This window comes from Aquarana catesbeiana, linkage group LG06 (assembly GCF_042186555.1).
Source record: "Aquarana catesbeiana isolate 2022-GZ linkage group LG06, ASM4218655v1, whole genome shotgun sequence".
NCBI classification, from domain to species: domain Eukaryota; kingdom Metazoa; phylum Chordata; class Amphibia; order Anura; family Ranidae; genus Aquarana; species Aquarana catesbeiana.
In genome coordinates this window covers 391,746,786-391,760,801 of record NC_133329.1, presented here as the reverse complement: position 1 = coordinate 391,760,801, position 14,016 = coordinate 391,746,786, and the positions used below count along the sequence as shown (strand labels likewise).

The following is a 14,016-nucleotide window of genomic DNA, read 5'->3' as shown; positions in this document are numbered from 1 at the left end:
AACTCCTGCTCGCAGCTCCTCAGGACCGGCGCGTTGTCCAAAAAAAAAAAAACCTCGATTCGAATCGTGAATCGAGTTTTTTTTTAAGAAAATCACAGATTTTTTATTTTTTTGAAAATCTCCCAGCCCTAATCCTGGGTATGATATAGTTTGAAACACGAAATCATAAATTATAATATAATGAATAACTATAAATAATTATAACAAATAATAATATAATAATAATAATAATACATTTCAATAATGCAATCAAATCAAAAACACTGAAATTTGCTCAGTTGCAGAATTGTCGCTGTCATTACTTTCAGTGTTTGATGACAAATTTCCCCACAATCCACTATCGCTCAATTCTGCAAGTGATTCTAATTTATTATCGCTGTTTTCTAGCTGGTCTAAAACCGCTTTTGACGAAAAGGGATGCTTTTTGGTTGCTATGGACAATCTCCAGTTTCCAGGCAGGAACAGTATTTATAATATAAAACTGCATGCGGGGCACTGGACAAACCACTGGGGACAAAAGGGATGTGAATAATGTTATACAGTAATGTAATCTGTAAGATTACAGTGTGTATGTGTACTGTGTTTTTGAATTTGGCGCCATGCTCCGTCCTCGTCGCAGCGCTCGCAGGGAACGGAGCCGGGCACAGTGATAGATCCGGCGGAGGACGCGGCTCGCACACACAGCGGGAGGACATCGCAGGATCCAGGGGACAAGGTAAGTAACTTTGAATGGATCCTGCGATGCGATCCCGAGTGTGGCTCGGGGTTACCGCTTTTGGTACTGAAAATTCACCCCGAGCCACACTCGAGAATACCGCCAGGGAGGTTAAAGGATGAAAAGCATGTATTGAAGAACGCAAAATGCACCTGCAATATGCAAACTGCAACCTGCATAAGTGTGAATCAGGCCTTAAAGTGGTTGTAAACCCTTCCATATACCCCAATGATGTGACTGGCCTCAGGTGATACACAGAGATTAACCTCCCTGGCGGTATGATTATGTCAGATTTTTAAATCTCAAAGCGGTACAATTGTTTTGCATAGAAATTTGGCGTTTTATATTGTAGGCCTGTAATTCTTACTAATAACTCACTTAAATCTGTCCAAATAAGAGTCTAGTAGACATCCCGGGTATGATAAAGTTTGAAACACAAAATCATAAATTATAATATAATAAATAACTATAAATAATTATAAAAAATAATAATATAATAATAATAAAATAAATTTCCCCACAATTCACTATCGCTCAATTCTGCAAGTGTTCTAATTTACTATCACTGTTTTCTTGCTGGTCTAAAACCGCTTTTGATGTAAAGGAACACTTTTTGGTTGCTATGGACAATCTCCAGTTTCCAGGCAGAAAGAAGAATATATATAGATAGATAGATATATCTATCTATATATATAGATAGATATATCTATCTATCTATATATATAGATAGATATATCTATCTATATATAAATATATATATATAATATAAAAGTGTATGCAGGGCACTGGACAAAGCACTAGGGACAAAAGGGATGTGAAATGATTTGATACAGTAATGTAATCTGTAGGATTACAGTGTACTGTATGTGTTATGTATTTTGTACTATTTGAATTTGCCGCCGGGCTCCGCCCCATGCGTTGCGACGCTCGCAAGGAACAGAGCCTGGCACACAGAGGCATGGCGCAAAGGACACAGGGGGGGGACATCGCAGGATCCTGGGGACAAGGTATGGTATGGTGAGTTCCTAAATTTGGACCTTCCTGGTATGGTGAGAGTTGCACATATTTAGCTTTTAGTACTTAGTATAGCGCCACATTTTATTATTTAATATTTAATATCTAATAATAAGTAATCTGGACCAGGATCCTGAGATGCAATCCCGAGTGTGCCTCGGCGTTACCGCTAATAGTACTGAAATTTAACCCCGAGCCACACTCGGGATTACCGCCAGGGAGGTTAAACAAATTCTCCTACTTAAGTTGTACCTGTTTATCTGCAGTTTCCTCTTTTCTACATCTGTTCAAAGTGCTGTTTTTATAAAGCCTGCTTGAGTGTTCATAAAAAAAAAGGGGGCGTCAAACTGAAATTACACTCTGCAGACCTCAGCGAGGAGAGTTCTGAGAGCCGATTGGAGGGAAGGGACACGCACTCCTTCACACAGCACACTGCTTTAACTGCAAAACATTGCTGGCTCCACTGTCTGGCAGAGCTGTGTAAATCTCACTACAGATGGACAGAACTACATATTTTTTTTTTTGTAGGTAAAACAGCTCCCATATTTGTATTGCAATAGCTTATTCAGCTGTTTTCCTGAAACGTAAACTTGCCATTTTATAAACATGTAATTTCAAGGCTGAAAGATGATATTCCGGCTTTTGTCTCTGATTCCACCAATAACCAAATTGCAGCTTTCTCCTGTAATACAGAACGGGGACAATAGCTTTGTCATATCACCTAATCACTGCCGCCATGATGTCTGTAGCCATTTCTTGCATTGCTTTGGTGGGTTTTCCGGGCTGTCTGTCTGGTTCTCCTGTCTCTGGTTGAAGGGTCACAGGAACGGCCTTTTCCATCTTCTTCTTGGGTAACCTGTACAGAAATAATAAAACACAGCATTCCAAATTACATGGTTTAAAAAAGCAGAATCACGAATCTGAGTATTTAAAGTAGTATTAAACCCTCCTCTTTTTTTTTTATTAAGTATTCATAAGCCTTGTAAAAAAGCACAATAAGGCCCCTTTCACACGGGGCGGATCCGTTTTGATGGACTCCGCTTGCTCAGTGGGGATCGCTCCGCTGATCTCTGCTGAGCAGGCGGATGACAGGTCGGTCTCTCTGCTCACTGTGCAGGGACGGACCTGTCAGAGTCCCTCTCTACTCTATGGGGAGATCGGATGAAAACGGACCGCCTGTCCGATCCGACCCACTGGAGAGATGGCAAACGTATCACCATATGTCTGGTTTCAGCCGATCTTTTTGGATTTGATACCAGGCAGGTGTTAGCAGACACATGTCCGCTGACATCCGCCTCTCCCCATAGAGGACAATGGGTGGCCCGATCAGGTCCACCTGAAAAACAGACAGGCAGACCTGATCGTGTGACAGGGGCCTAAGGGTTTTTTTTTTATTTACAAAACATGTCCTCAAGCACAATTTTTTTGCGCTCCCTCTCACTCAGCATCACTTTCCTGAATTTCTGGTTGGGGAGTGAGCACAGTCAAATGACTAATCCATAACCCCAATTCCAAAAAAAAATTGGGATGCTGTGTAAAATCTACATAAAACAGAATGCAATGATTTGCAAATCTCATAAACCCGTATTTTATTCACAATAGGAGATCATTGCAGGATCCTGGGGCGGCGTTACTTACCCCGGGATCCTGCGATGTCACCCGCAGTGTCCGAGGGCTCCGTCCTCCTCCGAAGCCTCTCCGTGCCAGGCTCCGTTCCCTGCGAGCGGCGCGACGCACGGGGGCGGAGCCTGGTGGCAAATTCAAAAAAATGTCAAAAGCATAACACATACAGTACTGTAATCTTACAGATTACAGTACTGTATGAAATGATTTCACATCCCTTTTGTCCCCAGTGCTTTGTCCCATGCCCTGCATGCAGTTTTACATGATATATACTGTTCTTTCTGCCTGGAAACTGGAGATTGTCCATAGCAACCAAAAAGTGTCCCTTTACGTCAAAAGTGGCTTTAGACCAGCTAGAAAACAGCGATAGTAAATTAGAACACTTGCAGAATTGAGCGATAGTGAATTGTGGGGAAATTTATTTTATTACTATTTTTTTTTTTTAATTATTTATTTTTATTTATTATATTATAATTTATGTTTTTGTGTTTCAAACTTTATCATACCCGGGATATCTACTAGACTCTGGTTTGGACAGATTTAAGTGTGTTATTGTTAAGATTTACAGACCTACAATATAAAACGCGAAATTTCCATGCAAAATAATGGTACCGCTTTCAGCACCTAAAATCCGAAATAATCATACCGCCAGGGAGGTTAAACTAAAAAAAATTACCATTTTAAGAAAAAAAGAAGGTCATTTTGAAATTGATGGCAGCAACACGTCTCAAAAAAGTTGGGTCAGGGCAACAAAAAGATAGTAAAGTTAGTGGTACTAACAAGGAAGAACTGGAAGAACATTTTGCAACTAATTTGGTTATTTGGCAACAGGTTAGTAATAACCTGGGTATTGGGTATGAAAAGAGCATCTAATGCCGCTTACACACGATCGGACTTCTCGTCAGAAAAAGATATGATGGCTTTTCCGACGGGATTCCACTCAAGTTTGCCTTGCATACACACGGTCACGCAAAAGTCTGCTGAAATTACGACCGTCAAGAACGCGGTGACGTACAACACTACGACGAGCCGAGAAAATGAAGTTCAATGCTTCCGAGCATGCGTCAAATTGTTTCCGAGCATGCGTAGGGATTTTGCGCGTCGGAATTGCCACAGACGATCGCATTTTCGGATAGGAACTTTTCCTGACCAAAAAATTGAGAGCATGCTCCCAACCTTTTGCTGGCTGGAATTCCGCCAGCAAAAGACTGATGGAGCATACACAAGGTTGCATTTTCCGCCGAAAAACTCTCATCGGTCTTTTGCGGGCCGAAATTCCGATCGTGTGTACGCGGCATTAGAGAATCACAGGGGTTGATTTACCAAAGGCAAATAGACTGCAGTTGCTCCAAAGCTTAGTAAATGAAGTAAAGCTTCATTTTGCAAAGCATACCCAATCAAATGCAAAAAAAAAAAAAAAAAAAAGACAGCATTTTACTTGCAAATGATTGGATGATGGAAGTCAGCAGAGCTTCCCCTCATTTACTAAGATATGGAGCAATTGTACTTGTAGAGGGCAACTGCATTTTGTAAAGTGCACACAGTCTGTTTGCCTTTAGTAAATCAACCCCATGGTGTCTCAGAAGTAAAGAGGGGCAGAGGTTCAACAATCTGTGAAAAGCTGCGTCAAACAATTTCAGAATGATTTTATTATTTGGTCTTAAATGTCTTGGTATGCTGACGCCTTAAAAGTTCCCTTCACTGGAACTAAGGGGCCAAGCCCAACCCCTGAAAAACAACCCCACACCATAATCCCCCCTCCACCAAATGATTTGGACCAGTGCACAAAGCAAAGTCCATAAAGACATGGATGAGCGAGTTTGGGGTGACATTAAAGTTCATGTGCGTGTAAAGGCCGGTGTCCCAATACTTTTTGTAATATAGTGTGTGTGTGTATATATATATATATATATAAATACACACACCCGCACTTTTTTTCCCATCTGTACCTCAATAGGAGATTTTTATTAATCTCTCCGAAGTGAAGGAAATCCCCTCTTAGTCAACACTGAAACAAATGTCCTCATTGGAAGATGTCCTTCTATTCCAGGGTTAACTCATCATTTTTGATATTCCCTCACTTCCAATCCCGGTGACAATGATCTCCAGGACATCCAGAGAGGGCACATCTCCCCAGCATGGACACAGACAGCAATAAGACCCTGACAGGTGTTCTAAAGCTTCCACACTACTTCCCCAACTGAACAAAAAAAAAATTTGGCTGTAGATACTTTAGTTAAAAGGAACATGAGTGGACAACATTGCCCACTTGTAGAATCCTTCCCTTGTGAGCATTATTCTTTTTGTCCACTCATTAAATCGCATGCAAATTGGAAATCGATACCTTCCAACTGGAAGACGTGCAGTACTCAAACATGACTACAGGGTGCCCAAAGTTACTTTCACTGCGCTCGATCGAATACACATTCCCGATCGATAAGGTGATTGGATCAATGTTTTGCTCCAACATGAACATTTTTTAAACTACAAGCCACAATGCCTCCAGGCCTTAACAAGTCCATATCCTATACCCCCCTCTTCTTGAAAGGGTTCACATCATTATCATTAACAGATCTTATAGTTAAGGATATCACCAGTTTCTCCATATGGATTAAACAGCAATATTTAGACATTATTCATGGATAGAAATATGCACACAACTCCCTCTATTTTGATGAATAATTAGGCAGTAATATTGCAGTAACCAAATTATAATGCATGTGTTAGAAGAAATTTGTAATACATGACTGAATAATGTTTATTGTGCTAATTATTATTATTCTATTCTTTTCTGTTTCTCCAGATGTCACTTAAGCTCTCCTCTCTCTCTTTTTTCCAGTGGACCTGAAGGTTCTGTCTTCCTGGCACAGGAGGGGGAGATATGGGGAAATCGCTTCCCCGTTTCTCTCTTAAGCCTTGAGATGTATTCTCTGGCCGGGGGGGGGGGGGCATTCCCGTGTCGGCAGTGTCCCTGGATCCCTTCCAAGCGCGTTGCCGGTTGAGTGCGCCGGACGTGCGTATCATGGGGATGGGGCGGAGGGTGCTTGTGCCCAATTTTCCAATTAGGGCTCTACAATTAAGAGCATAGGAGGGGTAGATAAACCCCTATTTCTTGAACCATGTGATACTTCCATGGGCATACTGAGTACAAGTAGATGTGTCTTGGGTGCACCTTTGGCGGCTAATGCAAGTACATATTTTGACCCTTTTTGTCCCCAAATGGGTAACGAGCAGTGGTTTATCCTATTTAATTTTTGGATGTTTGGCCTGACAGGCCCTTTTTTTTTATGACCATAAAACCAAATAAAAGAAGAAAACTATTATATATAAATATACCCTCCCTTTCTTTCAGTGAGTACAGACACGGATTCTTCATGTTTTATGCACTCTCACCATTGGTCACGTTATGTAATTAGACACCCTGCAACGATTTTGTGTTTTCCACTGTATATTCCAACGGTGGGCTACTAAAAGCAATCCACATTGATAAGGTGCCTCCATTCCATCACCCCATTAGAATCAGCAAAAACTTTTTATCCACTTATGCTATTTGGGAATTGCATCATAGGTGGCTTTCCGCCTCACTTTTTGGGACAGCCACAAGTGTGGTTTCTTGCAAGACAAGTCTCCTCTTGGATCTGGCTTTGGAAGCCCACGGAATGTTTTGGACCATTTTTAACAAAGTCTCTGGTTGCAAGACTGCTCTCCATCCACTGGCCGTAAATATATTGTATGTGTCCAATACGGACAATTGCATAGTATGACATGCTACAATTCTACGTTTTCGATGTATTTTTTAGATAAAATAAATCCCCTGAAGAAGACCATTCCTACATTGGGTGGAAACTTGTCGGAGTTCTATCTGTGGCTGGATTATTGCACTAATTGAGTAGATTCGCCCCTTTATAGTGTTGCTAAATCGATGGATTATGTTCTATGATTTGCAACCAGAGCTCATATTTTTGTAAAACCTTGTGTATTTTAATATTTGTACAATAACAATAATTTTCTATACACTAATTGATTGTGATTTACAATAATTTTGCTGCTAAAAAACCCCTGGGGGAATTATCATTTCTTTGCTTCATTGCCATTTCTTGGGGTGTGCGGCCTCCTTACTCCACTGTTTTTCCAGATGGATATTTTAGTTTTCCTTTCAAAAGCGGCTCTGCATTGCCACCTTGTGGTCAACTAACAGTATTAGGTTTTGCCTTCATGTAGTCATTTTTCACAGATATTCTTTACCTACCCAAGGTTACATTTTTTGGGAAATGTATTAAAACAGGAGCACACAGAATCTGGTGCAGCTGTGCATGGTAGTCAATTAGCTTCTAACCTCAGCTTGTTCAATTAAGCATTGACAAAAAAAAACACCAGATTGTGCAGGCTCCAGTTTTAGTAAATCCCCCCCTTTGCATGATGTTTACTATATAGCAGCCTGTAGTTGAAGAAAAGGTAGATATCTTACCAAAACCGGTACCAAGAAGGTTATCAGAAACTAGCAATGGGGTTTATACACCTTTCTGCAAACCTATTTGTGTGTCTGGAAACTGGTGCAACTTGTTCTTTAAAGCGGAACTATACTCACCTTCTCTCAAGTGCTGCGGTGTCCCGGAGCTCCCTGCCAGCCGCTGATATCTTCAGTCAGTTGGCTTCTGGGTGCTGATCTTTGTCTGTTTGCCAAGATGATGCCTCTCCCATGCATGTGCAAGAGTTCATTCACCCCGACATTGAGATAATTATAAATTGAGCTGCGCATGCACAGTTCAGTGTACAGGGTGTACAGGCAGGTAAGAAACTTTAATGCAAAGGAGACAATGCGGGTAAGAGGTACTAAAACTGGTGCTTGCAGAATCTGGTGAAGCTGCGCATTGCAACCAATCAGATTCCAGGTTTAAGCCCTTGTTCACATTGAATGCGGCTTTGAAATTGTGCAACTTCAACTGAAATTGCACGAGTTTAAAGCTGCATGTCAGTGCGACTTTAGGTGCGACTTGGAAGATATCTGTGCGGCTCCATGCACAGATGTCTATGCAAGCCGCACCCGAAATCACCAAAAGTAGCGCAGGAACTACTTTTTCAAATAGATGCGGCACCACAAAGTCGGCGTTGCACCGATTTGAACAGTGCCATTGCCGACAATAGGGTGCAATTTGTCATGCGATTTGACCTGTCAAATTGCATGACAAGTCGCTCCAATGTAAATGAGGTTTTATTGTCAAAGCTTAATTGAACAAGCTGCAGTTAGGAGCTGAGTGGTTTCTATGCTGCACCAGATTTGTGAGTGCTCCAGTTTTAGTAAATCCCTTCCAACGGGCCATGCCTGTAGTCTTTATTGGAAGTCTATGACACACTGTGGCGGCTGGTGCTCCATTTTTGGGGGGGCGGCAAACAAACCGCCCGCCATGACACCTCCCCACCCCCCCCCCGTTCGGTCGGTCCGTCAGTCAATCAAACCCCCCACCCCTGTCACTCAGTGAACCAAACACCCCCCCCTTCGCCGTCACTTGCTCGTCTGCCCACCAGCCCCGCACATCTAGGTCGCGAGCAGCTTTGGCTTCCCCCAGTGTCTCTTCTTCCTTGGCGGCCAATACGGTTGCTTCTCCTCCCGGCCAATCGGGTCCTGATTCATGATTGGCCGGGAGGAGAAGCAGGAAAACAATAACAAATATTGATTTGCTAATGTCACACAACTGGGTGGGCTCAGGGCGCAGTGCTCTGCACCCTGAGCCCACCCTTTTTTAAGCCAATTAGAGCCTCAGGCCCTAATCATTTGCTTAAAAAAAAAAAAAAAACCCATTGGAATCCATGCGTCCTGCATGTAGATTAGGGCCCGGGCGCATGGATTAGGGTGGCGGCGGCCCTGTGCCCCTAATAGAGTGGCCGTCACTGGTAACATGGTGACAACACAGGGGCATAAGTGAAAGACAGGGACAGAGCGTTGCCACCCTATAGCAGAATCTGGCTGAAGACCTTGAGAACAGGATCACCAGGGTTTATTGTAAGGAAAGCTTCAGATTTAAAATGTTAAAAATGACTTTCAAAATGACATTAACATGTTCGAGCTTCTATGAGATTTTGGTGGTTGGGTATGCTGCACTGGGATGCATTTGTCCATGTATTAATACCATCTATTTGTGTTCCTGGGAGGAAAGTTTGCTCTGCTTTTTGGGTGCAGTGATGTGTGATAAATAGCATTTGAAAAGCACTAAACATGTTTTTATGTAAAACCTTTTTATCTCCACAGAAGATTTGCTTACAGGAAAACACAACTAGACAGCAGCAAGCAAAAAAAAAAAAGAAAGTGCAAAAAAGAAAAAAAATTGCTGATAACAGAACTGTGTTCATTTTGGGGGATGTGATGATTCTTTGGTATCTGACAGAGGCAGCATTAAAATGTATGGCCACTAATCCTTGCACCTTGCTACACAACTTTAGGCTTCCATATTTTACCCCAGCCTCCGACCTTTTTATGGTTGAACTGCTTCAATATGTGCGAAGAATGGCGCCTGTGATCCTGTCAAGAAAGATATCCCTGGAGATACTGCATGGTGGTGGGTGGGCATTGCCCTAGTGCGATGTGTTGCGCTCCCCTAGTGCGATGCATTGCGCTCCCCCAGTGCGATGTGTTGCGCTCCCCCAGTGCGATGTGTTGCGCTCCCCCAGTGCGATGTGTTGCGCTCCCCCAGTGCGATGTGTTGCGCTCCCCCAGTGCGATGTGTTGCGCTCCCCCAGTGTGATGTGTTGCGCTCCCCCAGTGTGATGTGTTGCGCTCCCCCAGTGCGATGTGTTGCGCTCCCCCAGTGTGATGTGTTGCGCTCCCCCAGTGCGATGTGTTGCGTACTCCTAGTCTGATGTGTTGCGATCCCCCAGTGTGATGTGTTGCGTACTCCTAGTCCGATGTGTTGCGATCCCCCAGTGCGATGTGTTGCGCTCCCCCAGTGCGATGTGTTGCGCTCCCCCAGTGCTATGTATTGCGCTCCCCCAGTGCGATGTGTTGCATTCTCCTAGTCCGATGTGTTGCGCTCCCCCAGTGCGATGTATTGCGCTCCCCCAGTGCGATGTGTTGCATTCTCCTAGTCCGATGTGTTGCGCTCCCCCAGTGCGATGTGTTGCGCTCCCCCAGTGCGATGTGTTGCATTCTCCTAGTCCGATGTGTTGCGCTCCCCCAGTGCGATGTGTTGCATTCTCCTAGTCCGATGTGTTGCGCTCCCCCAGTGCGATGTGTTGCATTCTCCTAGTCCGATGTGTTGTGTTCTCCTAGTCCGATGTATTGCGCTCCCCCAGTGCGATGTGTTGCATTCTCCTAGTCCGATGTGTTGCGCTCCCCCAGTGCGATGTGTTGCTCTCCCCGAGTGTGATGTGTTGTGTTCTCCTAGTCCGATGTGTTGCGCTCCCCCAGTGGGATATGTTGTGCTCCCCCAGTGCGATGTGTTGCGTACTCCTAGTCCGATGTGTTGCGATCCCCCAGTGTGATGTGTTGCGTACTCCTAGTCCGATGTGTTGCGATCCCCCAGTGCGATGTGTTGCGCTCCCCCAGTGCGATGTGTTGCGCTCCCCCAGTGCTATGTATTGCGCTCCCCCAGTGCGATGTGTTGCATTCTCCTAGTCCGATGTGTTGCGCTCCCCCAGTGCGATGTGTTGCATTCTCCTAGTCCGATGTGTTGCATTCTCCTAGTCCGATGTGTTGCGCTCCCCCAGTGCGATGTGTTGCTCTCCCCCAGTGCGATGTGTTGCATTCTCCTAGTCCGATGTGTTGCGCTCCCCCAGTGGGATATGTTGCGCTCCCCCAGTGCGATGTGTTGTACTCCCCCAGTGCGATGTGTTGCGTTCCCCCAGTGCGATGTGTTGCGTTCTCCTAGTCCGATGTGTTGCGCTCCCCCAGTGCGATGTGTTGCTCTCCCCTAGTGTGATGTGTTGTGTTCTCCTAGTCCGATGTGTTGCGCTCCCCCAGTGGGATATGTTGCGCTCCCCCAGTGCGATGTGTTGTGCTCCCTCAGTGCGATGTGTTGCGTTCCCCCAGTGCGATGTGTTGCATTCTCCTAGTCCGATGTGTTGCGCTCCCCCAGTGCGATGTGTTGCTCTCCCCTAGTGTGATGCATTGTGTTCTCCTAGTCCGATGTGTTGCGCTCCCCCAGTGCGATATGTTGCGCTCCCCCAGTGCGATGTGTTGTGCTCCCCCAGTGCGATGTGTTGTGCTCCCCCAGTGCGATGTGTTGCATTCTCCTAGTCCGATGTGCTGCGCTCCCCCAGTGCGATGTGTTGCTCTCCCCTAGTGCGATGTGTTGCGTTCTCCTAGTGTGATGTTTTGTGTTCTCCTAGTCCGATGTGTTGCGCTCCCCCAGTGCGATATGTTGCTCTCCCCTAGTGCGATGTGTTGCGTTCTCCTAGTGTGATGTGTTGTGTTCTCCTAGTGTGATGTGTTGCACTCCCCCAGTGTGATGTGTTGTGTTCCCCATATGAGAATACTATACCCAAGCTGTTGCTATGGTCACTTATCATTTTAACATTTGTATATGTCATTGTGATGTGTTATAATATGTGACAATAAAAATGTTATTTTTGTAAATTAATAGTCTGGATGCCTGTTAAATCCCATTGTGATAGCAATTAAGTTAAATAAAAAAAATAAAATAAAAAGTAAAAAATAAAAATAAATAAAATAAAATAAATTAAAATCATTTAAAAAAAAAATCTAAAAGCCCTCCCGCCCCCTTACACATACATGCAAATGCAAATAAAGTCTGCCTGGACGTACTCCTAAAGAAAAAGTCATATAGATCGTTAACATTGCAGAATAATGGAGTTGTGTGCATGTCACCTGTAATTATGGCTCACCGACATCTACCCAGCAAAATAGAAAGCCTATAATATCATAAGCTCTTCCACATTACAATACACTGATATCCATCAGGAGGTGATCAGAGAATTTAAACTGGCTGACATAGGAGGAAATTAGATATTAGTATTTCTGGTCTGACTGTAGTCAATTCCTTATGAAAAATACATTTCCCATAGGACACCACTATTACCAAACACTACAATTAATGGCATAAAGGCATTCAAGGATTGTCCTGTTCAGGCTTAACAATGGAGCGGCAACAGCTATTTTAATTACTGATATTATTTTGCATAAGGCAGACTGCAGAGCTGAATGTTATCAGCAATCAGAAAACAGAACAATAAGTGGTCATTCACACGGGGCAGCCAGGGAGTGGTAAAAGTAGGCAGTTGAGCCTACCGTGTAGCATTCGCTGGTTGGAGTGGATTACACAAATTCTCAGAGTTACAGCACAGCTAAAGGCAGATATAAAAAGCACACATCAATGCTTAAAGTGGTGTTTCTCAACCTTTTTTACCTTGGAGGAACCCCTGGCAAAAAGTTTGAGATCTCGAGAAACCCCTGAAAAAATGTTCACATCTACAGCTCATGGAACATTGGTATGATCAGCGAGCTGTTGATAACAAAAATTATTTGTAGAAATAGTATTAAATAAAAGAATAAATATTAAAATGTACCTATTTAATGTGAACCTTGTGCTTTCTTTTCCTGCAGAGCTGATCCATTCAGGGGACATTACATGGGACAGGGGACATGACAGGACAAATTACATGGGACAGGGAACATTACATGGGGCAGAGCATGACCGGTGGGACATTACATGGGACAGGGGGCATTGCATGGGGCAGGGGACATGACAGGGGACATTACATGGGACAGGGGCATTGCATGGGGCAGGGGACATGACAGGGCACATCACATGGGGCAGAGCACATTACAGGTGACATTACATGGGACAGGGGACATGACAGGGAACATTACATGGGACAGGACACATCACATAGGGCAGAGCACATGACAGGGGACATTACATGAGACAGGGGACATTACATGGGGCAGAGCACATGACAGGGGACATTACATGGGACAGGGGGCATTGCATGGGACAGGGGGCATTGCATGGGGCAGGGGACATGACAGGGGACATTACATGGGACAGGGGCATTGCATGGGGCAGGGGACATGACAGGGGACATTACATGGGACAGGGGGCATTGCATGGGGCAGGGGACATGACAGGGGACATTACATGGGACAGGGGCATTGCATGGGGCAGGGGACATGACAGGGGACATTACATGGGACAGGGGCATTGCATGGGGCAGGGGACATGACAGGGGACATTACATGGGACAGGGGGCATTGCATGGGGCAGGGGACATGACAGGGGACATTACATGGAACAGAGCATATTACAGGGGACATTACATGGGACTGGGGACATGACAGGGGACATTACATGGGGCAGGGCACATTACATGGGACAGACTGTTGGGCACCTTATGGGGGGACACAGCTGGGCACACTTCAGTACTTGCTTTCTTCTTCTGGCTTCAGAACTCATTTCATATCTCCTCCAGTGGGGCGCTGTTCCCCCTCGGCCCCTCCTCCTCCTATCCTGTCTACCCCGGATGATGTCACATAGGACCACTCGGGAAGGACAAGAGGGGAGGAGGGGCCTGCACACTACAGCCAATAGGATGCCAGCCGCTTCCCTGCCTAGCTCTGCCTGTGTCTGTGCGATTCTCCGGTCAGCTGCCTGCAACTGACAGTCGGATCGCTGCGGAACCCCTGGAACCCCGGTTGAGAACTACTGGCTTTA

The 14,016-nt window shown here is 44.7% G+C and overlaps 1 protein-coding gene across 1 annotated transcript in view; it reads right to left on the bottom strand.

The window, feature by feature from the left end:
* Window positions 1-14,016, bottom strand: part of CFAP65 (cilia and flagella associated protein 65) — a 126,800-nt gene that overhangs the window by 20,169 nt on the left and 92,615 nt on the right. The window contains exon 30 of the mRNA XM_073634344.1: window positions 2,451-2,585. Within this exon, the coding sequence (XP_073490445.1) occupies window positions 2,451-2,585 (135 nt within the window). The remainder of the gene's footprint in view (window positions 1-2,450; window positions 2,586-14,016) is intronic.